Below are 26,608 nucleotides of genomic sequence, written 5' to 3'. Positions count from 1 at the left end.
GCACCTTTCTCTTGACCTCCTGTCTCTTTCTTTTATACATCTCCCACTCACTTGCATTTTTTCCCTGCAAAAATCGTCCAAATGCCTCTCTCTTCTCTTTCACTCATACTCTTACTTCTTCATCCCACCACTCACTACCCTTTCTAATCAACCCACCTCCCACTCTTATGCCACAAGCATCTTTCGCGCAATCCATCACTGATTCCCTAAATACATCCCATTCCTCCCCCACTCCCCTTACTTCCATTGTTCTCACCTTTTTCCATTCTGTACTCAGTCTCACCTGGTACTTCCTCACACAGGTCTCCTTCCCAAGCTCACTTACTCTCACCACCCTCTTCACCCCAACATTCACTCTATTCCACAATAATAATAATTGATAACAATAATAATAATAATAATAATAATAATAATAATAATAGTAATAATAATGAGATGTTTGAGGACAATGTGTGGTGTGAGGTGGTTTGATCAAGTAAGTAATGTAAGGGTAAGAGACGTGTGGAAATAAAAAGAGCGTGGTTGAGAGAGCAGTGAGGAAAGATTGACCAAGAGGATATATGTGTCAGAGGTGGAGGGAACGAGGAGAAGTGGGAGACCAAATTGGAGGTGGAAAGATGGAGTGAAAAAGATTTTGAGTGATCGGGGCCTGAACATGCAAGAGGGTGAAAGGCGGGCAAGGAATAGAGTGAATTGGATCGATGTGGTATACCAGGATTGACGTGCTGTCAGTGGATTGAATCAGGGCATGTGAAGCGTCTGGGGTAAACCATGGAAAGCTGTGTGGGGCCTGGATGTGGAAGGGGAGCTGTGGTTTCGGGCATTATTGCATGACAGCTGGAGACTTAGTGTGAACGAATGAGGCCTTTGTTGTCTTTTCCTAGCGCTACCCCGCACACATGAGGGCGGAGGGGGATGGTATTCCATGTGTGGCGAGGTGGCGATGGGAATGAATAAAGGCAGACAGTGTGAATTGTGTGCATGGGTATATATGTATGTGTCTGTGTGTGTATATATATGTGTACATTGAGATGTATAGGTATGTATATTTGCGTGTGTGGACGTGTGTCTATACACATGTGTATGGGGGTGGGTTGGGCCATTTCTTTCGTCTGTTTCCTTGTGCTACCTCGCAAACGCGGGAGACAGCGACAAAGCAAAATAAATAAATGTATAAATAATAATAATAATAATAATAATAAGACCCCTTATATCTACCATCAACGCCTTTTCCAGAATTAAGCAGGGTTACACATGCAGAATCAACCACAAACATCTTAGGCAGTGATTATCCTCATATGTGTCTCTGGATGAAAAGAATAAAAGCAATAATCAAACTATTACTGAAGAATTAATTTTTGATGATATGACATTAATATAAGTGAAGCAAGTGCCAGCTAATGACAGTACAAGTATTTTTGAAAAGAATGAAGGGTGTTAGATTGTGCTCATCTACCTTTACCATCAACACCTTTTCCAGAAGTAAGCACGGTTACACATGCAGAATCAATCACGAACATCTTAGTCAGTGATTATCCCCATATGTGTCTCTGGATGAAAAGAGTAAAAGCAATAATCAAGCCATTACTGAAGAATTCATTTTTGATATGACATTAATATAAGTGAAGCAAGTGCCAGCTAATGACAGTACAAGTATTTTTGAAAAGAATGAAGGGTGTTAGATCCTACTTATCAAATAGGGAAATAGAGGTAGGAAAACACAACATATAAGGGAAAGAAGTCATAAGTGCACTGTAAACATGTTATTCTTAGAGAGAGGAGTGAGTATTCAGTCTGTGAGGGATGAGAGAGCTTGGGAAGTGAGTTCGTTGTTGTTTGCCGATGACACAGCACTAGTGGCTAATTCAAGCGAGAAGTTGGTGATTGAGTTTGAAAGAGTATGAAAGTAGGAAATTGAGAGTAAATGTGAATAAAAGCAAGGTTATTAGGTTCAGTAAGGTCAAGGGACAGGTTAGATGGGATGTGAGTTTGAATGGAGAAAAGTTGGAGGAAGTGAAGTGTTTTAGATGTCTGATAATGGAATTGGCAGGGAATGGAAGCAGAAGCGAGTTATAGGGTGGGTAAGGGGTGAATGTTCTGGGAGCGCTGAAGAATATGTGGAAAAAGAGAATATTATGTGGGAGGACAAAAATAGATAAGTTTGAAGATATAGTTGTTTCAACAATATTATATGGATGCAAAACATGGGGTATAGTTAAGGCTGTGTGGAGGAGGGCGAATGTGTTAGAAATAAAATGTGGTGTGAGATGGTTTGGTAGAGTAAATAATGAAAGGGTAAGAGAGATGTGTGGCAATAAAAAAGTGTGTGACTATGAGTGCATAGGAGGGTATGCTGAAATGGTTTGGTCATATGGAGAGAATGAGTTAGGAAAGTTTGACAAAGAGGATATATGTGTCAGAGGTAGAGGAAACAAAGAGAACTGGGAGACCAAATTAGAGATGGAAGGATGAAATGAAAAAGACTTTGAGCAATTAGGGCCTGAGCATGCAGGAGGGTGAAAGGTGTGCACAGGATAGAGTGAATTGGAGCAATGTGGTATACTGGGGTTGATGTCCTGTCAGTGGACAGACTCATGGCATGTGAACTGTCTAGGAGAAACCATGGATAGGTCTGTGGGGACCGGGTGTGGATAGGGGGCTGTGTTTTTGGTGCATTACACATGCCAGTTCAGGAATGGATGTGAGCAGATGTAGCCTTTCTTTGTCTGTTCCTGGCACTACCTTGCTAATGTGGGAAATGACAATGAAGCACAAAAGAAATAATAATAATGATATAGTAATAATAATGTCTCACTCTCTCTACCTTTACCATTAACACCTTTTCCAGAGTTAAGCAGGGTAACACATGCAGAATCAACCCATAACGTTTTGGTCAGTGATTATCTCCATAGGCGAAAAGAGTAAAATTCGTGATCAAACTACTACTGAAGAATTCTTTTTGATAAATTGATTGTAATATAAGTGAAGCAAGTGCCAGCTGATAATAGTACAAGTATGTATGAAAAAATAAAGGGTACCAGATCATATTTATGAGTTAGGGGAATAGTTGTAGGGACACAAAATAAAAGGGAAAGAAGTCATGAGTACATTGTAAATATGTTAGACTATAACAAGTTGTCTTTGAAAGGTATTATACAGTGAAAAATGATTGTTTACTGTTATATGGTACTGCTCTGTGAATGTGGCTAGAGGAATGAACTACAGTGAAAGAGAGGACCGTTGCCATTATGTAATTTTTAGTAAGTGTGTACCATAATTTTGGTTAATGCTTAATGTGTTTATATCAGTGCTGGTTTATGAGCAAAAAGCTTATGTTAGTATCTCATGACATTATTTCTTTAATATCAAACAAGATGACAGGTATTTAGTATTTTCCTGTATTTTTCCTTTATTTGAGAGATTCCATTCTTGCATGTTTTTTCTTGCACTTCCAGAAATTTTTCTTTTCTCCTATTTATGAAATTGTGCAGGTAAGAAATACAGCTATTGACGGGAAAGTGATAGAAAAATAAATATTTGGCAGAGGTCTTTATTTCATTGTTAAAAATCTATATCTTTGTATATCCTTCCTCTTTTGTAGCATATTTGTATTCTTTTCATATATAGCATCCCTGCCCACCCCAGTTACTTTAGTTTTAGTTTGTCTGCATCCCTGCCCAGCTTAATTACTTTACAGTTTTAGCTTGTCTATCTATCTATCGTCTGTATATCTGATGCCTGTTCCAATTGGAACTCCTTAAAAGGGGTGGCCACAGCAACAGTCACCATAACTAAAGAATTTCAGTGCTGCCTTTTTTGTCTTTATTGCCTCACCCTTAACAGGCAACTGGTTGAGGGCAAGTGTAGTGCAGTGTTTGCAGAGGTTCCTACCTAATGATATTTCTCGTGGTACAAGATTTAGCGTTAGTAACTGAGATGGCATTACTCCAATCATTACAATGATCATAATTTTTAACATGATTAAACAAGGCATTTGATTCTTGTCCTGTTCTTTTACTATATTTATGTTGCTTAAGTCTAACAGAAAGATCCTTACCAGTCAGCCTAACATATACTTAAGCATAATTTCTACATGGTACTCTATAGATGCATCCTGCAGAACTTTCTGGTGAGTTTCTGATTAAGATATTCTTTATAGTATTGTTGTTGCAGAAGGCAACTTTTATATTAAAGGATTTAAGTAACATGGGAAGGAAAGTTGAATTATTATTGAAAGGGAGAACTAAAAGATTCATAGTGTCAAGGGAAGGTTTGGATATAACTCTATAAAATGATTTCATTGTCAAATTGATTAATTAAGTTGGCAAAGAAATCATTTTATAGAGTTATACCCAAACCTCCCCTTGACACCTTGAACATTTTAGTTCTCCCTTTTAGTAAAAATTTTACTTTCCAACCCATGTTACTTAAATCCTTTCATGTAAAAGTTGCTTTCAGCAACAACAATACTATAAAGAATATCTTAATCAGAAACTCACCAGAAAGTTCAACAGGATGCATCTATAGAGTACCATGTAGAAATTGTGATTAGGTATATGTTAGGCTGACTGGTAAGGATCTTTCTGTTAGACTTAAGCAACATAACTATGTTAAAAGAACAGGACAAGAATCAAATGCCTTGTTTAATCATGTTAAAAATTATGATCATTGTAATGATTGGAGTAATGCCATCTCAGTTATTAACTAACTTTTATACTACATGAAATATCACTGAATCTTCTGTTATTAAATACACAAAGAATTGACATCAATGTTAGTAAAAGTCTATACAAATTGGATAGCTTTACCATTGATAAAATATGTAAAGGATTCCCCATTTTGTCCATATAATAAATTTATGACATGCATGTTGCTAGACTTGAATGCACCTGACCTCCATTCAGGTAGTCACTTGTTGTATATCAACTGATATATTTTTCTTGTATCTTCCATAAGTATGTGATTATTACACAAAAGAACACGTGGGAACTTGGTTTCATTTCCCTATGAACTCGTATGAATAAACTTGATCACATGCTCAGTTGTGGTCCTTAACAATGTTATATGGTTGCAAAGTAAGGACTATAGATAGGGTTGTATGGAGCAGGGTAGATGTATTGGAAATGAAATGTTTGAGGACTAAGTGGTGGTGTGAGGTGATTTCATTGAGTAAATAATGTAAGGGTAAGAGAGATGTGTGGAAATAAAAAGAGTATGGTTGAGAGAGCAGAAGAGGGTGTGTTGAAATGGTTTGGACATAAGGAGGGAATGAGTGAGGATAGATTGACAAAGAAGATATATGTGTCAGAGGTGGGGAGGAACAAGAAGTGGGAGACCAAATTGGAGGTGGAAGGATGGAGTGAAGAAAATTTTGAGCAATAGGGGCCTGAACATACAGGAGGGTGAGAGGCGTGCAAGGAATACAGTGCATTGATATATATATATATATATATATATATATTTTTTTTTTTTTTTTGCTTTGTCGCTGTCTCCTGCGTTTGCGAGGTAGCGCAAGGAAACAGAGGAAACAAATGGCCCAACCCACCCCCATACACATGTATATACATACGTCCACACACGCAAATATACATACCTACACAGCTTTCCATGGTTTACCCCAGACGCTTCACATGCCCTGATTCAATCCACTGACAGCACGTCAACCCCGGTATACCACATCGATCCAATTCACTCTGTTCCTTGCCCTCCTTTCACCCTCCTGCATGTTCAGGCCCCGATCACACAAAATCTTTTTCACTCCATCTTTCCACCTCCAATTTGGTCTCCCACTTCTCCTCGTTCCCTCCACCTCCGACACATATATCCTCTTGGTCAATCTTTCCTCACTCATTCTCTCCATGTGCCCAAACCATTTCAAAACACCCTTTTCTGCTCTCTCAACCATGCTCTTTTTATTTCCACACATCTCTCTTACCCTTACGTTACTTACTCGATCAAACCACTTCACACCACACATTGTCCTCAAACATCTCATTTCCAGCACATCCATCCTCCTGCGCACAACTCTATCCATAGCCCACGCCTCGCAACCATACAACATTGTTGGAATCACTATTCCTTCAAACATACCCATTTTTGCTTTCCGAGATAATGTTCTCGACTTCCACACATTCTTCAAGGCTCCCAGGATTTTCGCCCCCTCCCCCACCCTATGATTTACTTCCGCTTCCATGGTTCCATCCGCTGCCAGATCCACTCCCAGATATCTAAAACACTTTACTTCCTCCAGTTTTTCTCCATTCAAACTTACCTCCCAATTGACTTGACCCTCAACCCTACTGTACCTAATAACCTTGCTCTTATTCACATTTACTCTTAACTTTCTTCTTTCACACACTTTACCAAACTCAGTCACCAGCTTCTGCAGTTCCTCACATGGATTTGTATGTAGCATTTATGGATCTGGAGAAGGCGTATGATAGAGTTGATAGAGATGCTCTGTGGAAGGTATTAAGAATATATGGTGTGGGAGGCAAGTTGTTAGAAGCAGTGAAAAGTTTTTATCGAGGATGTAAGGTATGTGTACGTGTAGGAAGAGAGGAAAGTGATTGGTTCTCAGTGAATGTAGGTTTGCGGCAGGGGTGTGTGATGTCTCCATGGTTGTTTAATTTGTTTATGGATGGGGTTGTTAGGGAGGTAAATGCAAGAGTTTTGGAAAGAGGGGCAAGTATGAAGTCTGTTGGGGATGAGAGAGCTTGGGAAGTGAGTCAGTTGTTGTTCGCTGATGATACAGCGCTGGTGGCTGATTCATGTGAGAAACTGCAGAAGCTGGTGATTGAGTTTGGTAAAGTGTGTGAAAGAAGAAAGTTAAGAGTAAATGTGAATAAGAGCAAGGTTATTAGGTACAGTAGGGTTGAGGGTCAAGTCAATTGGGAGGTGAGTTTGACTGGAGAAAAACTGGAGGAAGTGAAGTGTTTTAGATATCTGGGAGTGGATCTGGCAGCGGATGGAACCATGGAAGCGGAAGTGGATCATAGGGTGGGGGAGGGGGCGAAAATTCTGGGAGCCTTGAAGAATGTGTGGAAGTCGAGAACATTATCTCGGAAAGCAAAAATGGGTATGTTTGAAGGAATAGTGGTTCCAACAATGCTGTATGGTTGCGAGGCGTGGGCTATGGATAGAGTTGTGCACAGGAGGATGGATGTGCTGGAAATGAGATGTTTGAGGATAATGTGTGGTGTGAGGTGGTTTGATCGAGTAAGTAACGTAAGGGTAAGAGAGATGTGTGGAAATAAAAAGAGTGTGGTTGAGAGAGCAGAAGAGGGTGTTTTGAAATGGTTTGGGCACATGGAGAGAATGAGTGAGGAAAGATTGACCAAGAGGATATATGTGTCAGAGGTGGAGGGAACGAGGAGAAGAGGGAGACCAAATTGGAGGTGGAAAGATGGAGTGAAAAAGATTTTGTGTGATCGGGGCCTGAACATGCAGGAGGGTGAAAGGAGGGCAAGGAATAGAGTGAATTGGAGCGATGTGGTATACCGGGGTTGACGTGCTGTCAGTGGATTGAATCAGGGCATGTGAAGCGTCTGGGGTAAACCATGGAAAGCTGTGTAGGTATGTATATTTGCGTGTGTGGACGTATGTATATACATGTGTATGGGGGGGGTTGGGCCATTTCTTTCGTCTGTTTCCTTGCGCTACCTCGCAAACGCGGGAGACAGCGACAAAGTATAATAAAAAAAAAAAAAAAAAATATACATATATATATATATTGGAAAGGATCACAATTTAGCTCGTGATCAAGATATTCCTACGAGTCCACGGGGAAAATGAAAGAAGGAAAAGTTCCAAGTGCACTTTCGTGTAATAATCACATCATCAGGGGAGACACAAGAGAGGAATATAACAGTTGATATACATCGATGTATATCAACCACATCGTTCCATTTTTTCATGGCCAACTAAAATTCTTAGGATAGCACTTGACAATCTTGCCACAAAATGTATTAGGGGTGGAAATAATGCAATCATCTCACTGGCATTTTTTAGTTTCACTTTAGGGTACTCAACATACAGTCCTGGCTGACCCAAATCAAAGGTAAAGATTGTTTTTGTTTTTTTATCTTAGTGGAAAGTTTAACTTGAGAATGATAGGGAAGGGGAAGAGTTCTCTTCACCATATTTGCCAACCCAGTGTTTACTCCACATAAGATTCAACAAACTGATATCTGATTTTGGGCTTTTTGCCATCCATATGGTAAGTTCTTCCATTCTTTAATCATACTGGTCTGAGCTGTTTTTTTACTAGTCAATGCATTTATTAACAATCACAATAGTTAAAATCTGAAAAAAACTTAATACATTTACAGAAGACTGACTCTTGTTTATGAACATTTTATGTTTTATAGTGAAGATGCAGAAAACTGCTACGGGCATTGGTGTATTGTTCCTATTTGATTATGTGCTTACCTATGATTTTTCCCTAACCACTAGTAGTTTTTGATTTTGTGGAAAATTTCCTGGCCTTGAAAGTATCAAAAAATTTGCTGACTATTCCATATTCAATGAGAATCCTGTTACAAGTGTCGAGTGCTACTACTGTAATGTAAAACCTCTTTCAACCGTACATCTATCATTGAAACAATTTTTGCTTGTTTTTCACTTTCTGTATGTCCACAGAATTTGGTAGCTTCCATTTGTGACTCCAGGGTGTTAGCTTTGTACTATGCAATCAATTCTACTTATCCCAGAAGCCAGGTATAAGGCTGCTAATTATGAAAAGTATTGATACATGTGGCCTTTCAGAGCTTCACAATGGTAACCATTATAGAATCAAACTTCAGTTTCCTTTGTAACTGGTCATTTTGATCTATTCCTTAAAAAATATACACTGTGCAGTTAAAACAAATGTACTTCTGACTAATTAATTATATCACTAACCATGTTCATTAGAGCCCATAAACATTGTGACAATAAAAGTGCTTAAACTTTTCTGAACCTCTATCTCTGAGAGTTTCCCATCGTAATATTATTCAAATAAATTCATGCAGAGATGTCAAACACAACATTTACCCTTCAGCCCAAGTAAACAACTGTGGGCACAAAGATCAGAAATCACCTTCGATTACCTCTACATAGCAGTTCACCTGCTGGTCTCCTAACCTGTCAGCAACTTTACTTGGTCAGACAAAAAACACCAAATTCTCCCCAATACCAGTACATACAGTCTTGACACATCTCCTGGGTTCACAAGCAGGTTAAAAACTAACTTGCTGGGGGCATCAGTAGGGCAAGAACTAACTTGCTAAGGGCTTGAAGTAAATTTAATATAGCTGATGTAACTCTGCATCATGTTCTATACCAGTTTCAGGTTTTCCCTTACTGACAGGCTGACTTACCACTGCTATTGCTGAATACTTTTATTAGAATCATGAGCCAAAGTTATGTGGAAATGACTGAAATTCTTGAGACCGTCCCAGTTCACCTAAATCATCACCTTGAATCCACTTCAAAACCACCCTGCTACATCTGCTTAGACTGCAGATGAATTGCCTTTAAACTGTACATGCCCATGGAATTCAATTGTAGTTCTTAAAACAATTGTATTAATTAAACTTTTCCAAAAATTCTTTACGCCTAGTCATGTAACTCCTCATTTCAATCGTAAAAGTCCCCAGACTCACTGTACTATAAAGTTGTATCTTGCAGTAAGATGAAATCTTGGCCAAAGCTATGTAAGACCTCATGGGGTTGGGAAGACCTAAACATAATGTATTTTTAGGCTTACCGTCTAGCTCATGGCAATTTATGGTTGGTGGGTGGGGTGACATCTCTGTAAAATATTATTAACATTTCCATGCATGTTTGCGTGTGTGGACGTGTATGTATATACATGTGTATATGGGTGGGTTGGGCCATTCTTTCGTCTGTTTCCTTGCGCTACCTCGCCAACGCGGGAGACAGCGACAAAGCAAAATATAAATAAATATAAATATATATATATATATGTCTAAAATGTCAGGCAAATTTAACCAAGAAAATTTGTTTCGTTTTTCGTATTTGTTCACTGTTTCTTGTGTCAGTAAGATAAAACCAGGAACAGATAAAGAACAGGCCTCATTCACTCATATCCATACTCAAGATGTCATGTGTAATGCACTAAAACCATAGCCCCCAATCCACAACCAGGCCCCAAAGACCTGGCTGCTTCACATGCCCTACATCAGTCCACTGACAGTACAGTGCCCCCTGTATACCATATTGCTCCAATTCACTCTATCTCATGCATGCCTTTCACCTTCCTAAATTTTTATGCCCTGAGCACTCAAAATGTTATTCACTCCATAATTTCATATCCTTTTTGGTTTTGCCAATTTCACTCTCCCCTCCATTTCTGACACACATATCCTCTTTATCAACCTCCCCTCACTCATTCTCTCCATGTGTCCAAACCATTTCAGCACACCTTCATCAGCACTCTCACCCATACTCTTTTCATTACCATACCTCTCTCTTACCTTATCATTACTTACTCAATGAACCTTCCTCACACCACATATTGCCGTCAAACATTTAATTTTCGACATATTCACCCTCTTCCGTGCATTCTCATCTATGGGCCATGTCTCACATCCTTTAAACACTATTGGGCCTAATATACCTTTAAATATATCCATTTTCACTCCTCCTGAGAGTGACTTCTTTTTCCACACATTCCTTAATGCTCCCAGAACCTTCACCCCCTCACTAACCCTATGACTCACCTCAGCTTCCATGAATCTGTTTGTTGCCTGGTTCACTTCTAGATAACTAAAACATTTCACTTCTAAGTTTTCTCTACTCAAACTCACACCCCAAATAACCTGTCTTTCTGCAATGCTAAACCTAATAACACTGCTTTTATTCACATTCACTCTCAACTTTCTCCTTTCACACACTCTCTCAAACTCAGACACCAACTTCAGCAGTTCTCACTCAAATTTGCCACTATTGCTGTATCATCAGAAAACAACTGACTCATCTCCCAGGTCCCCCTCACCCCCAACAGACTGCATACCTGTCCCTCTCTCCAAGAACCTTTCATCTACCTACCTCACCACCCCAACCATAAAGAGATCAAACAAACCTGGTGACATAAGACATCCCCTGCCATGGACCCACCATCATGTGGAACCACTCACCCTCCTCTGTACCTACTCATACAAATGCCTTAATTTCTTGATAAAAACTGCTCTCTGCTTCTATAGGCTATCCTCCCACACCTTATATTCATAACATCTTCCAAAAAACATATCTGTCATCCTTATAACATGCTTTCTCTAGATCCATAAATGTCACATACAAACCTTCTGTTAAAATAAGCATGCCCCACACACATTCTTCAAAGCAAACACCCTCTCAATCACCACTCTTCCATACAACTTACTGAGAATGCTCAACAAACTTATATCTCTTTAACTCTAACACTCACCTTTGTCTCTCGTCTTTATACAATGGCACTATACATGCATCCCGCCAATCCTCAGGCGCTCCATCATGATCTATACATACAATGAAAATCCTTACTAATGAGTCAATAACACATCACTCCCTTTCTTAATAAATTCAACTGCAAAACCAGCCATCTTGCCTCATTTCATCTTACATGAGGCTTTCTCCATCTCTTTTCACCAAACCACTTACCATTACTCTCTCACTCTGAATACCTCCTGAACCTAAGCACCCTAAATCTGCTCCCCTATTATCAAATACATTCAACAATCCTTCAAAGTACTCACTCCATCTCCTCTTCACCTCATTACAGCCTGTTATCAAGTCCCCATTTGACCCCTTCATCAACATCCCCATTTGTTCTATTCTTTTTCTCAGTGTTAACCTCCATCCAAAGCATTTTCATATCCTTCCTGAAGTTTGCAAACACTCAATCATCCCAACTCTCTTTCGCCTTCTTTTTCAGCCCCTGCACCCTCCTGTAACCTCCTGCCACTTTCTCTTTACATCTCCCAGTCACATTCATTACTTCCCTGTAAGTTCTGCCTATACACCTTTCTTATCTTATACTAGCAACTTAACTTGTCATCCTGCCACTCGCTACCCTTTCACTCCTTCGTATCTCCTACCTTCCACTTTTCTCTCATCTGCCAGCACTGGTTCCGTAAATACCTCCCATTCCTCACCCACTCCCTTTATTTTGTTTACTCTTACAATTTGCCATTCTACACTCAATATCTCCTGGTATTTCTTAACACATCCCTTTTTCAAGCTTACTTACTTTCACCATCCTCTTTTCACTTGTATCATTTCCACTTTTCTGAAAACTACAAATCCTCATTCTTGCCTCCACCGTATAATGGTAGACATCCCACCAGCTTCCCATCTCAGCACATTCATACCCAAAAGTCTCATTTTAGCATGCCTATCAACTGGCATGTAATCCAATAATGCCTGCACGCCATCTTTGTTTGGTTCATTTAAGATTTTACATTTAGTTTTCTTAATCACCCACCCCTTCTTTTTCAGCACACAACTCCACAAGTTGTTTACTATTTCTATTTAACTTAATGAATATCCTCATACCTCCCAAATATACCCGCAACTGCCACATTACCCACTTTTGCATTCATGTCACCCATCATTACTACACAATCTCTTGCATTAAAACTGCTGACACACACACTCAGCTGCTCCCAAAACACTCATCTCTCTTCACCATTCTCATGTCCAGGTGCATATCATGTAAAATTCAGCCAAACAGAACATTTAATAAAACAATAACATTTATTCCATGTCCGCTAACATAAAAACCCAAATTAATTTAAATTCAAACATCGATTACAAACTACTGAGATTTAGTTATTCTTCCAAATTGAGTGCATTCAGTTGTTTCCTACCTTATAATTCATATGTTTTTAAAGCTTTACATAAAATAATTTTATGTCATGCCTAAAATACCTAAAAATGTTCATATAACATATGTAATATATATGTACAAAAAATATTTTCATCTTTTTGTAATAAGCGTCAGAATATCACTTCAAGGTATTGTCTCAACACCCAAAAATCTTCATGACCAGTAATCAAGAAGGCTCTCTGAAAGCATCCCGTAAGTTCTTAACTAAAATTTATAACTGAAGTAAAATACATCAAAGAAAAAGTAAAAATATTCATGAATAAAAAATCTTAATAACTACAACTGGTAAGCTTTACAAACAAACTTCTGTAAGGCTTATCTTCAAGGCCTGAAAAACTTTTCCTTCTGAGAAAGCAAACAGACCAAGGCAACTTAAGTGGGGTAAAAATTCCACACAAATTCCCAATTTCAGGAGTTTACACCCCACAGCATAATACGTCGATCTTCACTGCCAGTCACGAAGTGTGAATTGTTGGGGCTCAGCGCTAAACATGTCACAGGACCTGAAATATTTACATTTGTCTTATAACTTCAGATGTTAATAATTAATATTTACACCAATTATAATGTTATCAGATATTTGGATGGTATTGCATTGGAATCTATTAAAAAAGGGGGTGACTGTATTGTTGACTGGTTGGTAAGGTTATTTAATGCATGTATGACTCATGGTGAGGTGCCTGAGGATTGGCGGAATGCGTGCATAGTGCCATTGCACAAAGGCAAAGGGGATAAGAGTGAGTGCTCAAATTACAGAGGTATAAGTTTGTTGAGTATTCCTGGTAAATTATATGGGAGGGTATTGATTGAGAGGGTGAAGGCATGTACAGAGCATCAGATTGGGGAAGAGCAGTGTGGTTTCAGCAGTGGTAGAGGATGTGTGGATCAGGTGTTTGCTTTGAAGAATGTATGTGAGAAATACTTAGAAAAGCAAATGGATTTGTATGTAGCATTCACGGATCTGGAGAAGGCATATGATAGAGTTGATAGAGATGCTCTGTGGAAGGTATTAAGAATATATGGTGTGGGAGGCAAGTTGTTAGAAGCAGTGAAAAGTTTTTATCGAGGATGTAAGGCATGTGTACGTGTCGGAAGAGAGGAAAGTGATTGGTTCTCATTGAATGTAGGTTTGCGGCAGGGATGTGTGATGTCTCCATGACTGTTTAATTTGTTTATGGATGGGGTTGTTAGGGAGGTGAATGCAAGAGTTTTGGAAAGAGGGGCAAGTATGAAGTCTGTCGTGGATGAGAGAGCTTGGGAAGTGAGTCAGTTGTTGTTCGCTGATGATACAGCACTGGTGGCTAATTCATGTGAGAAACAGCAGAAGCTGGTGACTGAGTTTGGTAAAGTGTGTGAAAGAAGAAAGTTAAGAGTAAATGTGAATAAGAGCAAGGTTATTAGGTACAGTAGGGTTGAGGGTCAAGTCAATTGGGAGGTAAGTTTGAATGTAGAAAAACTGGAGGAAGTAAAGTGTTTTAGATATCTGGGAGTGGATCTGGCAGCGGATGGAACCATGGAAGCGGAAGTGAATCATAGGGTGGGGGAGTGGGCAAAAATCCTGGGAGCCTTGAAGAATGGTTGGAAGCCGAGAACATTATCTCGGAAAGCAAAAATGTGTATGTTTGAAGGAATAGTGGTTCCAACAATGCTGTATGGTTGCGAGGTGTGGGCTATGGATAGAGTTGTGCGCAAGAGGGTGATGTGCTGGAAATGAGATGTTTGAGGACAATGTGTGGTGTGAGGTGGTGTGATCGAGTAAGTAATGTAAGGGTAAGAGAGATGTGTGGAAATAAAAAGAGCGTGGTTGAGAGAGCAGAAGAGGGTGTTTTGAAATGGTTTGGGCACATGGAGAGAATGAGTGAGGAAAGATTGACCAAGAGGATATATGTGTCAGAGGTGGAGGGAACGAGGAGAAGTGGGAGACCAAATTGGAGGTGGAAAGATGGAGTGAAAAAGATTTTGAGTGATCGGGGCCTGAACATGCAGGAGGTTGAAAGGTGGGCAAGGAATAGAGTGAATTGGAACGATGTGGTATACCGGGGTTGACGTGCTGTCAGTGGATTGAATCAGGGCATGTGAAGCATCTGGGGTTGTTATTTCATGTGTGGCAGGGTGGCGATGGGAATGAATAAAGGCAGACTATGAATTGTGTACATGTGTATATATGTCTGTGTGTGTGTATATATATGTATATGTTGAGATGTATAGGTATGTATATTTGCATGTGTGGATGTGTATGTATATACATGTGTATGTGGGTGGGTTGAGCCATTCTTTCGTCTGTTTCCTTGCGTTACCTCGCTAACACGGGAAACAGCGACAAAGCAAAATAAATAAATAAATATGTATAGAGGATGTGTGGATCAGGTGTTTGCTTTGAAGAATGTATGTGAGAAATACTTAGAAAAGCAAATGGATTTGTATGTAGCATTTATGGATCTGGAGAAGGCATACGATAGAGTTGATAGAGATGCTCTGTTGAAGGTATTAAGAATATATGGTGTGGGAGGCAAGTTGTTAGAAGCAGTGAAAAGTTTTTATCGAGGATGTAAGGCATGTGTACGTGTAGGAAGAGAGGAAAGTGATTGGTTCTCAGTGAATGTAGGTTTGCGGCAGGGGTGTGTGATGTCTCCATGGTTGTTTAATTTGTTTATGGATGGGGTTGTTAGGGAGGTGAATGCAAGAGTTTTGGAAAGAGGGGCAAGTATGAAGTCTGTTGTGGATGAGAGAGCTTGGGAAGTGAGTCAGTTGTTGTTCGCTGATGATACAGCGCTGGTGGCTGATTCATGTGAGAAACTGCAGAAGCTGGTGACTGAGTTTGGTAAAGTGTGTGAAAGAAGAAAGTTAAGAGTAAATGTGAATAAGAGCAAGGTTATTAGGTACAGTAGGGTTGAGGGTCAAGTCAATTGGGAGGTGAGTTTGAATGGAGAAAAACTGGAGGAAGTGAAGTGTTTTAGATATCTGGGAGTGGATCTGTCAGCGGATGGAACCATGGAAGCGGAAGTGGATCATAGGGTGGGGGAGGGGGCGAAAATTTTGGGAGCCTTGAAAAATGTGTGGAAGTCGGTGGATTGAATCAAGGCATGTGAAGCGTCCGGGGTAAACCAAGGAAAGCTGTGTAGGTATGTATATTTGCGTGTGTGGACGTGTGTATGTACATGTGTATGGGGGGGGGTTGGGCCATTTCTTTCGTCTGTTTCCTTGCGCTACCTCGCAAACGCGGGAGACAGCGACAAAGTATAAAAAAAAAAAAAAAAAAAAAAATATGTATATATATATATATATATATATACATGTGTATATGTATATATATATGTATATTATCCCTGGGGATAGGGGTGAAAGAATACTTCCCACGTATTCCTCGCGTGTCGTAGAAAGCGACTAGAGGGGACGGGAGCGGGGGGCCGGAAATCCTCCCCTCCTTGTATTAACTTTCTAAAATGGGAAACAGAAGAAGGAGTCACGCGGGGAGTGATCATCCTCCTCGAAGGCTCAGAGTGGGGTGCCTAAATGTGTGTGGATGTAACCAAGATGTGAAAAAAGGAGAGATAGGTAGTATGTTTGAGGAAAGGAACCTGGATGTTTTGGCTCTGAGTGAAACGAAGCTCAAGGGTAAAGGGGAAGAGTGGTTTGGAAATGTCTGGGGAGTGAAGTCAGGGGTTAGTGAGAGGACAAGAGCAAGGGAAGGAGTAGCAATACTCCTGAAACAGGAGTTGTGGGAGTATGTGATAGAATGTAAGAAAGTAAATTCTCGATTAATATGGGTAAAATTGAAAGTTGATGGAGAGAGGTGGGTGATTATTGGTGCATATGCACCTGGGCATGAGAAGAAAGATCATGAGAGGCAAGTGTTTTGGGAGCAGCTAAATGAGTGTGTTAGCGGTTTTGATGCACGAGACCGGGTTATAGTGATGGGTGATTTGAATGCAAAGGTGAGTAATGTGGCAGTTGAGGGAATAATTGGTATGCATGGGGTGTTCAGTGTTGTAAATGGAAATGGTGAAGAGCTTGTAGATTTATGTGCTGAAAAAGGACTGATGATTGGGAATACCTGGTTTAAAAAGCGAGATATACATAAGTATACTTATGTAAGTAGGAGAGATGGCCAGAGAGCGTTATTGGATTACGTGTTAATTGACAGGCGTGCGAAAGAGAGACTTTTGGATGTTAATGTGCTGAGAGGTGCAACTGGAGGGATGTCTGATCATTATCTTGTGGAGGCTAAGGTGAAGATTAGTATGGGTTTTCAGAAAAGAGGAGTGAATGTTGGGGTGAAGAAGGTGGTGAGAGTAAGTGAGCTTGGGAAGGAGACCTGTGTGGGGAAGTACCAGGAGAGACTGTGTACAGAATGGAAAAAGGTGAGAACAATGGAAGTAAGGGGAGTGGTGGAGGAATGGGATGTATTTAGGGAATCAGTGATGGATTGCGCAAAAGATGCTTGTGGCATGAGAAGAGTGGGAGGTGGGCTGTTTAGAAAGGGTAGTGAGTGGTGGGATGAAGAAGTAAGAGTATTAGTGAAAGAGAAGAGAGAGGCATTTGGACGATTTTTGCAGGGAAAAAATGCAATTGAGTGGGAGAAGTATAAAAGAAAGAGACAGGAGGTCAAGAGAAAGGTGCAAGAGGTGAAAAAAAGGGCAAATGAGAGTTGGGGTGAGAGACTATCAGTAAATTTTAGGGAGAATAAAAAGATGTTCTGGAAGGAGGTAAATAGGGTGCGTAAGACAAGGGAGCAAATGGGAACTTCAGTGAAGGGCGTAAATAGGGAGGTGATAACAAGTAGCGGTGATGTGAGAAGGAGATGGAATGAGTATTTTGAAGGTTTGTTGAATGTGTCTGATGACAGAGTGGCAGATATAGGGTGTTTGGGTCGAGGTGGTGTGCAAAGTGAGAGGGTTAGGGAAAATGATTTGGTAAACAGAGAAGAGGTAGTAAAAGCTTTGCGGAAGATGAAAGCCGGCAAGGCAGCAGGTTTGGATGGTATTGCAGTGGAATTTATTAAGAAAGGGGGTGACTGTATTGTTGACTGGTTGGTAAGGTTATTTAATGTATGTATGACTCATGGTGAGGTGCCTGAGGATTGGCGGAATGCGTGCGTAGTGCCATTGTACAAAGGCAAAGGGGATAAGAGTGAGTGCTCAAATTACAGAGGTATAAGTTTGTTGAGTATTCCTGGTAAATTATATGGGAGGGTATTGATTGAGAGGGTGAAGGCATGTACAGAGCATCAGATTGGGGAAGAGCAGTGCGGTTTCAGAAGTGGTAGAGGATGTGTGGATCAGGTGTGTGCTTTGAAGAATGTATGTGAGAAATACTTAGAAAAGCAAATGGATTTGTATGTAGCATTTATGGATCTGGAGAAGGCATATGATAGAGTTGATAGAGATGCTCTGTGGAAGGTATTAAGAATATATGGTGTGGGAGGCAAGTTGTTAGAAGCAGTGAAAAGTTTTTATCGAGGATGTAAGGCATGTGTACGTGTAGGAAGAGAGGAAAGTGATTGGTTCTCAGTGAATGTAGGTTTGCGGCAGGGGTGTGTGATGTCTCCATGGTTGTTTAATTTGTTTATGGATGGGGTTGTAAGGGAGGTAAATGCAAGAGTCCTGGAAAGAGGGGCAAGTATGAAGTCTGTTGGGGATGAGAGAGCTTGGGAAGTGAGTCAGTTGTTGTTCGCTGATGATACAGCGCTGGTGGCTGATTCATGTGAGAAACTGCAGAAGCTGGTGACTGAGTTTGGTAAAGTGTGTGGAAGAAGAAAGTTGAGAGTAAATGTGAATAAGAGCAAGGTTATTAGGTACAGTAGGGGTGAGGGTCAAGTCAATTGGGAGGTGAGTTTGAATGGAGAAAAACTGGAGGAAGTGAAGTGTTTTAGATATCTGGGAGTGGATCTGTCAGCGGATGGAACCATGGAAGCGGAAGTGGATCATAGGGTGGGGGAGGGGGCGAAAATTTTGGGAGCCTTGAAAAATGTGTGGAAGTCGAGAACATTATCTCGGAAAGCAAAAATGGGTATGTTTGAGGGAATAGTGGTTCCAACAATGTTGTATGGTTGCGAGGCGTGGGCTATGGATAGAGATGTGCGCAGGAGGATGGATGTGCTGGAAATGAGATGTTTGAGGACAATGTGTGGTGTGAGGTGGTTTGATCGAGTAAGTAACGTAAGGGTAAGAGAGATGTGTGGAAATAAAAAGAGCGTGGTTGAGAGAGCAGAAGAGGGTGTTTTGAAATGGTTTGGGCACATGGAGAGAATGAGTGAGGAGAGATTGACCAAGAGGATATATGTGTCGGAGGTGGAGGGAACGAGGAGAAGAGGGAGACCAAATTGGAGGTGGAAAGATGGAGTGAAAAAGATTTTGTGTGATCGGGGCCTGAACATGCAGGAGGGTGAAAGGAGGGCAAGAAATAGAGTGAATTGGAGTCATGTGGTATACAGGGGTTGACGTGCTGTCAGTGGATTGAAGCAAGGCATGTGAAGCGTCTGGGGTAAACCATGGAAAGCTGTGTAGGTATGTATATTTGCGTGTGTGGACGTGTGTATGTACATGTGTATGGGGGGGGGGGGGTTGGGCCATTTCTTTCGTCTGTTTCCTTGCGCTACCTCGCAAACGCGGGAGACAGCGACAAAGTATAAAAAAAAAAAAAAAAAAAAAAAAATATATATATATATATATATATATATATATATATATATATATATATATATATATAAGACAAGGGAGCAAATGGGAACTTCAGTGAAGGGCGCAAATGGGGAGGTGATAACAAGTAGTGGTGATGTGAGGAGATGGAGTGAGTATTTTGAAGGTTTGTTGAATGTGTTTGATGATAGTGTGGCAGATATAGGGTGTTTTGGTCGAGGTGGTGTGCAAAGTGAGAGGGTTAGGGAAAATGATTTGGTAAACAGAGAAGAGGTAGTAAAAGCTTTGCGAAGATGAAAGCCGGCAAGGCAGCAGGTTTGGATGGTATTGCAGTGGAATTTATTAAAAAAGGGGGTGACTGTATTATTGACTGGTTGGTAAGGTTATTTAATGTATGTATAACTCATGGTGAGGTGCCTGAGGATTGGCGGAATGCGTGCATAGTGCCATTGTACAAAGGCAAAGGGGATAAGAGTGAGTGCTCAAATTACAGAGGTATAAGTTTGTTGAGTATTCCTGGTAAATTATATGGGAGGGTATTGATTGAGAGGGTGAAGGCATGTACAGAGCATCAGATTGGGGAAGAGCAGTGTGGTTTCAGAAGTGGTAGAGGATGTGTGGATCAGGTGTTTGCTTTGAAGAATGTATGTGAGAAATACTTAGAAAAGCAAATGGATTTGTATGTAGCATTTATGGATCTGGAGAAGGCATACGATAGAGTTGATAGAGATGCTCTGTGGAAGGTATTAAGAATATATGGTGTGGGAGGCAAGTTGTTAGAAGCAGTGAAAAGTTTTTATCGAGGATGTAAGGCATGTGTACGTGTAGGAAGAGAGGAAAGTGATTGGTTCTCAGTGAATGTAGGTTTGCGGCAGGGGTGTGTGATGTCTCCATGGTTGTTTAATTTGTTTATGGATGGGGTTGTTAGGGAGGTGAATGCAAGAGTTTTGGAAAGAGGGGCAAGTATGAAGTCTGTTGTGGATGAGAGAGCTTGGGAAGTGAGTCAGTTGTTGTTCGCTGATGATACAGCGCTGGTGGCTGATTCATGTGAGAAACTGCAGAAGCTGGTGACTGAGTTTGGTAAAGTGTGTGAAAGAAGAAAGTTAAGAGTAAATGTGAATAAGAGCAAGGTTATTAGGTACAGTAGGGTTGAGGGTCAAGTCAATTGGGAGGTAAGTTTGAATGGAGAAAAACTGGAGGAAGTAAAGTGTTTTAGATATCTGGGAGTGGATCTGGCAGCGGATGGAACCATGGAAGCGGAAGTGGATCATAGGGTGGGGGAGGGGGCGAAAATTCTTCGAGCCTTGAAGAATGTGTGGAAGTCGAGAACATTATCTCGGAAAGCAAAAATGGGTATGTTTGAAGGAATAGTGGTTCCAACAATGTTGTATGGTTGTGAGGCGTGGGCTATGGATAGAGTTGTGCGCAGGAGGATGGATGTGCTGGAAATGAGATGTTTGAGGACAATGTGTGGTGTGAGGTGGTTTGATCGAGTAAGTAACGTAGGGGTAAGAGAGATGTGTGGAAATAAAAAGAGCGTGGTTGAGAGAGCAGAAGAGGGTGTTTTGAAATGGTTTGGGCACATGGAGAGAATGAATGAGGAAAGATTGACCAAGAGTATATATGTGTCGGAGGTGGAGGGAACGAGGAGAAGTGGGAGACCAAATTGGAGGTGGAAAGATGGAGTGAAAAAGATTTTGTGTGATCGGGGCCTGAACATGCAGGAGGGTGAAAGGAGGGCAAGGAATAGAGTGAATTGGATCGATGTGGTATACCGGTGTTGACGTGCTGTCAGTGGATTGAATCAAGGCATGTGAAGCGTCCGGGGTAAACCATGGAAAGCTGTGTAGGTATGTATATTTGCGTGTGTGGACGTGTGTATGTACATGTGTATGGGGGGGGTTGGGCCATTTCTTTCGTCTGTTTCCTTGCGCTACCTCGCAAATGCGGGAGACAGCGACAAAGTATAAAAGAAAAAAAAAATATATATATATATATATATATATATATATATATATATATATATATATATATATTATTTTTTATTTTTTATTATACTTTGTCGCTGTCTCCCGCGTTTGCGAGGTAGCGCAAGGAAACAGAAGAAAGAAATGGCCCAACCCCCCCCCAAACACATGTATATACATACGTCCACACACGCAAATATACATACCTACACAGCTTTCCATGGTTTACCCCAGGCGCTTCACATGCCTTGATTCAATCCACTGACAGCACGTCAACCCCGGTATACCACATCGCTCCAATTCACTCTATTCCTTGCCCTCCTTTCACCCTCCTGCATGTTCAGGCCCCGATCACACAAAATCTTTTTCACTCCATCTTTCCAGCTCCAACTTGGTCTCCCTCTTCTCCTCGTTCCCTCCACCTCCGACACATATATCCTCTTGGTCAATCTTTCCTCACTCATTCTCTCCATGTGCCCAAACCACTTCAAAACACCCTCTTCTGCTCTCTCAACCACGCTCTTTTTATTTCCACACATCTCTCTTACCCTTACGTTACTCACTCGATCAAACCACCTCACACCACACATTGTCCTCAAACATCTCATTTCCAGCACATCCATCCTCCTGCGCACAACTCTATCCATAGCCCACGCCTCGCAACCATACAACATTGTTGGAACCACTATTCCTTCAAACATACCCATTTTTGCTTTCCGAGATAATGTTCTCGACTTCCACACATTCTTCAAGGCCCCCAGAATTTTCGCCCCCTCCCCCACCCTATGATCCACTTCCGCTTCCATGGTTCCATCCGCTGCCAGATCCACTCCCAGATATCTAAAACACTTCACTTCCTCCAGTTTTTCTCCATTCAAACTCACCTCCCAATTGACTTGACCCTCAACCCTACTGTACCTAATAACCTTGCTCTTATTCACATTTACTCTTAACTTTCTTCTTCCACACACTTTACCAAACTCAGTCACCAGCTTCTGCAGTTTCTCACATGAATCAGCCACCAGCGCTGTATCATCAGCGAACAACAACTGACTCACTTCCCAAGCTCTCTCATCCCCAACAGACTTCATACTTGCCCCTCTTTCCAAAACTCTTGCATTTACCTCCCTAACAACCCCATCCATAAACAAATTAAACAACCATGGAGACATCACACACCCCTGCCGCAAACCTACATTCACTGAGAACCAATCACTTTCCTCTCTTCCTACACGTACATATGCCTTACATCCTCGATAAAAACTTTTCACTGCTTCTAACAACTATATATATATATATATATATATATATATATATATATATATATATATATATATATATATATATATATATTCTTTCTTTCAAACTATTCGCCATTTCCCGCATTAGCGAGGTAGCGTTAAGAACAGAGGACTGGGCCTTTGAGGGAATACCCTCACCTGGCCCAATTCTCTGTTCCTTCTTTTGGAAAATTAAAAAAACGAGAGGGGAGGATTTCCAGCCCCCCGCTCCCTCCCCATTTAGTCGCCTTCTACGACACGCAGGGAATACGTGGGAAGTACTCTTAATCCCCTATCCCCAGGGATAATATATATATATATATATATATATATATATATAACTGAAGTTCCCATTTGTTACCTTGTCTTACGCACTTTATTTACCTCTTTCCAAGACATCTTTTTATTCTCCCTAAAATTTAACGATACTCTCTCACCCCAACTCTCATTTGCCATCTTTTTTACCTCTTGCACCTTTCTCTTGACCTCCAGCCTCTTTCTTTTATACATCTCCCACTCATTTGCATTATTTCCCTGTAAAAATCGTCCAAATGTCTCTCTCTTCTCTTTCACTAATAATCTTACTTGTTCATCCCACCACTCACTACCCTTTCTAATCTGCCCACCTCTCACGCTTCTCATGCCAGAAGCATCTTTGGCGCAAGCCTTCACTGCTTCCCTGAATACATACCATTCCTCCCCCACTCCCCTTGCCTCCTTTCTTCTCACCTCTTTCCATTCTGTACTCAGTCTCTCCTGGTACTTCCTCACACAAGTCTCCTTCCCAAGCTCACTTACTCTTACCACTCTCTTCACCCCAACATTCTCTCTTCTTTTCTGAAAACCTCTACAAGTCTTCACCTTCGCCTCTACAAGATAATGATCAGACATCCCTACAGTTGCACCTCTCAGCACATTAATCATCCAAAAGTCTCTCTTTCGTGCGTCTATCAATTAACACGTAATCCAATAATGCTCTCTGGCCATCTCTCCTACTTACATACGTATACTTATGTATATCTCTCTTTTTAAACCAGGTGTTCCCAATCACCAGTCCTTTTTCAGCACATAAATCTACAAGCTCTTCACCATTTCCATTTACACACTGAACACCCCATGTATACCAATTATTCCCTCAACTGCCACATTACTCACCTTTGCATTCAAATCACCCATCACTATAACCTGGTCTTCGTGCATCAAAATCACTAACACACTCATTCAGCTGCTCCCAAAACACTTGCCTCTCATGATCTTTCTTCTCATGCCCAGGAGTAGTGCTACTCCTTCCCTTGCTCTTGTCCTCTCAAACCCCTGACTTTACTGCCAAGACATTCCCAAACCACTCTTCCCCTTTACCCTTGAGCTTCGTTTTACTCAGAGCCAAAACATCCAGGTTCCTTTCCTCAAACATACTACCTATCTCTCCTTTTTTCTCATCTTGGTTACATCCACACACATTTAGACACCCCAATCTGAGCCTTCGAGGAGGACGAGTACTCCTTGCGTGACTCCTTCTGTTTCCCGTTTTAGAAAGTTAAAATACAAGGAGGGAAGGGTTTCTAGCCCCCCGCTCTCGTCCCCTTTAGTCGCCTTCTACGACATGTGAGGAATGTGTGGGAAGTATTCTTTCTCCCCTATCCCCAGGGATATTTTTTTTTTTCTTTTGCTTTGTCGCTGTCTCCCGCGTTTGCGAGGTAGCACAAGGAAACAGACGAAAGAAATGGCCCAACCCACCCCCATACACATGTATATACATACATGTCCACACACGCATATATACATACCTATACATCTCAATGTACACATATATATACACACACAGACACATACATATATACCCATGCACACACTTCACACTGTCTGCCTTTATTCATTCCCATCGCCACCTCGCCACACATGGATATATACATATATATATTGTACAAAGGCAAAGGGGAGAAAGATGAGTATTCAAATTACAGAGGTATAAGTTTGTTGAAATTGTATGGGAGGGTATTGATTACGAGGGTGAAGGCATGTACAGAGCATCAGATTGGGGAAGAGCAGTGTGGTTTTAGAAGTGGTACAGGATGTGTGGATTAGGTGTTTGCTTTGAAGAATGTATGTGAGAAATACTTAGAAAAACAAATGGATTTGTATGTAGCATTTATGGATCTAGAGAAGGCATATGATAAGAGTTCATAGAGATGCTCTGTGGAAGGTATTAAGAATATATGGTGTGGGAGGCAAGTTGCTAAAAGCAGTGAAAAGTTTCTATCGAGGATGTAAGGCATGTGTATGAGAAGGAAGAGAGGAGAGTGACTGGTTCTTGGTGAATGTCGGTTTGCGGCAGGGGTGCGTGATGTCTCCATGGTTGTTTAATTTGTTTATGGATGGGGTTGTTAGGGAGGTGAAAACAAGAGTTTTGGAGAGAGGGGCAAGTATGCAGTCTGTTGTAGGATGAGAGGGGTTGGGAAATGAGTATGTTATTGTTCGCTGACGATACAGCGCTGGTGGCTGATTCGGGTGAGAAACTGCAGAAGCTGGTGACTGAGTTTGGTAAAGTATGTGAAAGAAGAAAGCTGAGAGTAAATGTGAATAAGAGCAAGGTTATTACTTACAGTAGGGTTGAGGAACAAGTCAATTGGGAGGTAAAACTGAATGAAGAAAAACTGGAGGAAGTGAAGTGTTTTAGATATCTGGGAGTGGATTTGGCAACGGATGGAACCATGGAAGCGGAAGTGAGTCACAGGATGGGGGAGGGGGCGAAAGTTCTAGGAGCATTGAAAAATGTGTGGAAGGTGAGAACATTATCTTGGAGAGCAAAAATGGGTATGTTTGAAAGAATCAAGGTTCCAACAATGTTATACAGTTGCGAGGCATGGGCTATAGATAGGGTTTTGCGGAGGAGGGTGGATGTGTTGAAAATGAGATGTCTGAGGACAACATGTGGTGTGAGGTGGTTTGATCGAGTAAGTAATGAAAGGGTAAGAGAGATGTGTGGTAATAAAAAGAGTGTGGTTGAGAATGGTCCAGTTGAATGGTCAAAACATTGAGGTATGTCTCAGCTCTAACCTGTTTTTTCCATACCATCATGTTTTTCACATTTGTCATGATGAATAGAGATATCTTGTCGATGGGACCCATGTCTAAACAGAGAATCCATTTATGTTTCATATACAGCTTATACACATAGTTTGAAGGTAATATATACAATATATATAATTTTGTGCATGAAACAAAATTTGTGTAACAATGAACCAATAGAAAGCTAAGGTGTCACAATGTCACCAGCCCATGTGGACAATATGTGTTTGTCTGGCATCATCTTCATTCCTGACCTTGAATTTATGTGCTACTGATAAGCAACCATTTTCTTACACTTATTCATACAGTAGAGAATGAGCAAAAAAAAAAACAGTGAGCAATGCATGTAGGTATGGTGGTGACGATGGTTTGTAACAAACTGGCGCCAAAAGAGCGTCAGAGCCCAGCATGGGCAAGTGAGGTCAGGTGTGGAATTTCCACTTGTAACATCAGGTTGCCACTCAAAATGTTTCTGATTTTGGAGCATTTCGAATTTGGGATTTTCGGATTAGGAATGCTCAACCTGTACCTATATTTCTCTAATTTCTATAAAGTTATTCTTCATCATCTTTATTTCTTTACATGTCTTTGTACTGACATTTCTATTATTTTGTTTTATCTTAACGAACATGTTCTCATTTCCATGTTTCAATCCAGAATCTAAAGGTATGCTACAGTAGCCAAAAGTATTTCTAAAATTATGTAAATCAGCTTTTGTCCCAAGCTGATATGAATAACAAACTATTCGACTATACTGGCTAATATTCAACAGAAGAAAGTCAA

General features: G+C 40.8%; 1 protein-coding gene across 3 annotated transcripts in view; it reads right to left on the bottom strand.

Annotated features, from left to right (window-relative positions):
* Positions 1–3,532: 3,532 nt before the first annotated feature.
* The window catches only part of LOC139752232 (protein FAN-like), a 162,566-nt gene continuing 139,490 nt past the window's right edge, over positions 3,533–26,608 (bottom strand). For all 3 annotated transcript variants that reach the window (XM_071668259.1, XM_071668260.1, XM_071668261.1), the window contains exon 21: positions 3,533–13,374. In XM_071668259.1, coding sequence (XP_071524360.1) covers positions 13,280–13,374 — 95 coding nt within the window. In that variant the 3' untranslated portion in view covers positions 3,533–13,279. The remainder of the gene's footprint in view (positions 13,375–26,608) is intronic.

Source organism: Panulirus ornatus, chromosome 12 (assembly GCF_036320965.1).
Source record: "Panulirus ornatus isolate Po-2019 chromosome 12, ASM3632096v1, whole genome shotgun sequence".
NCBI classification, from domain to species: domain Eukaryota; kingdom Metazoa; phylum Arthropoda; class Malacostraca; order Decapoda; family Palinuridae; genus Panulirus; species Panulirus ornatus.
This window is presented reverse-complemented; position numbering and strand designations above follow the sequence as displayed.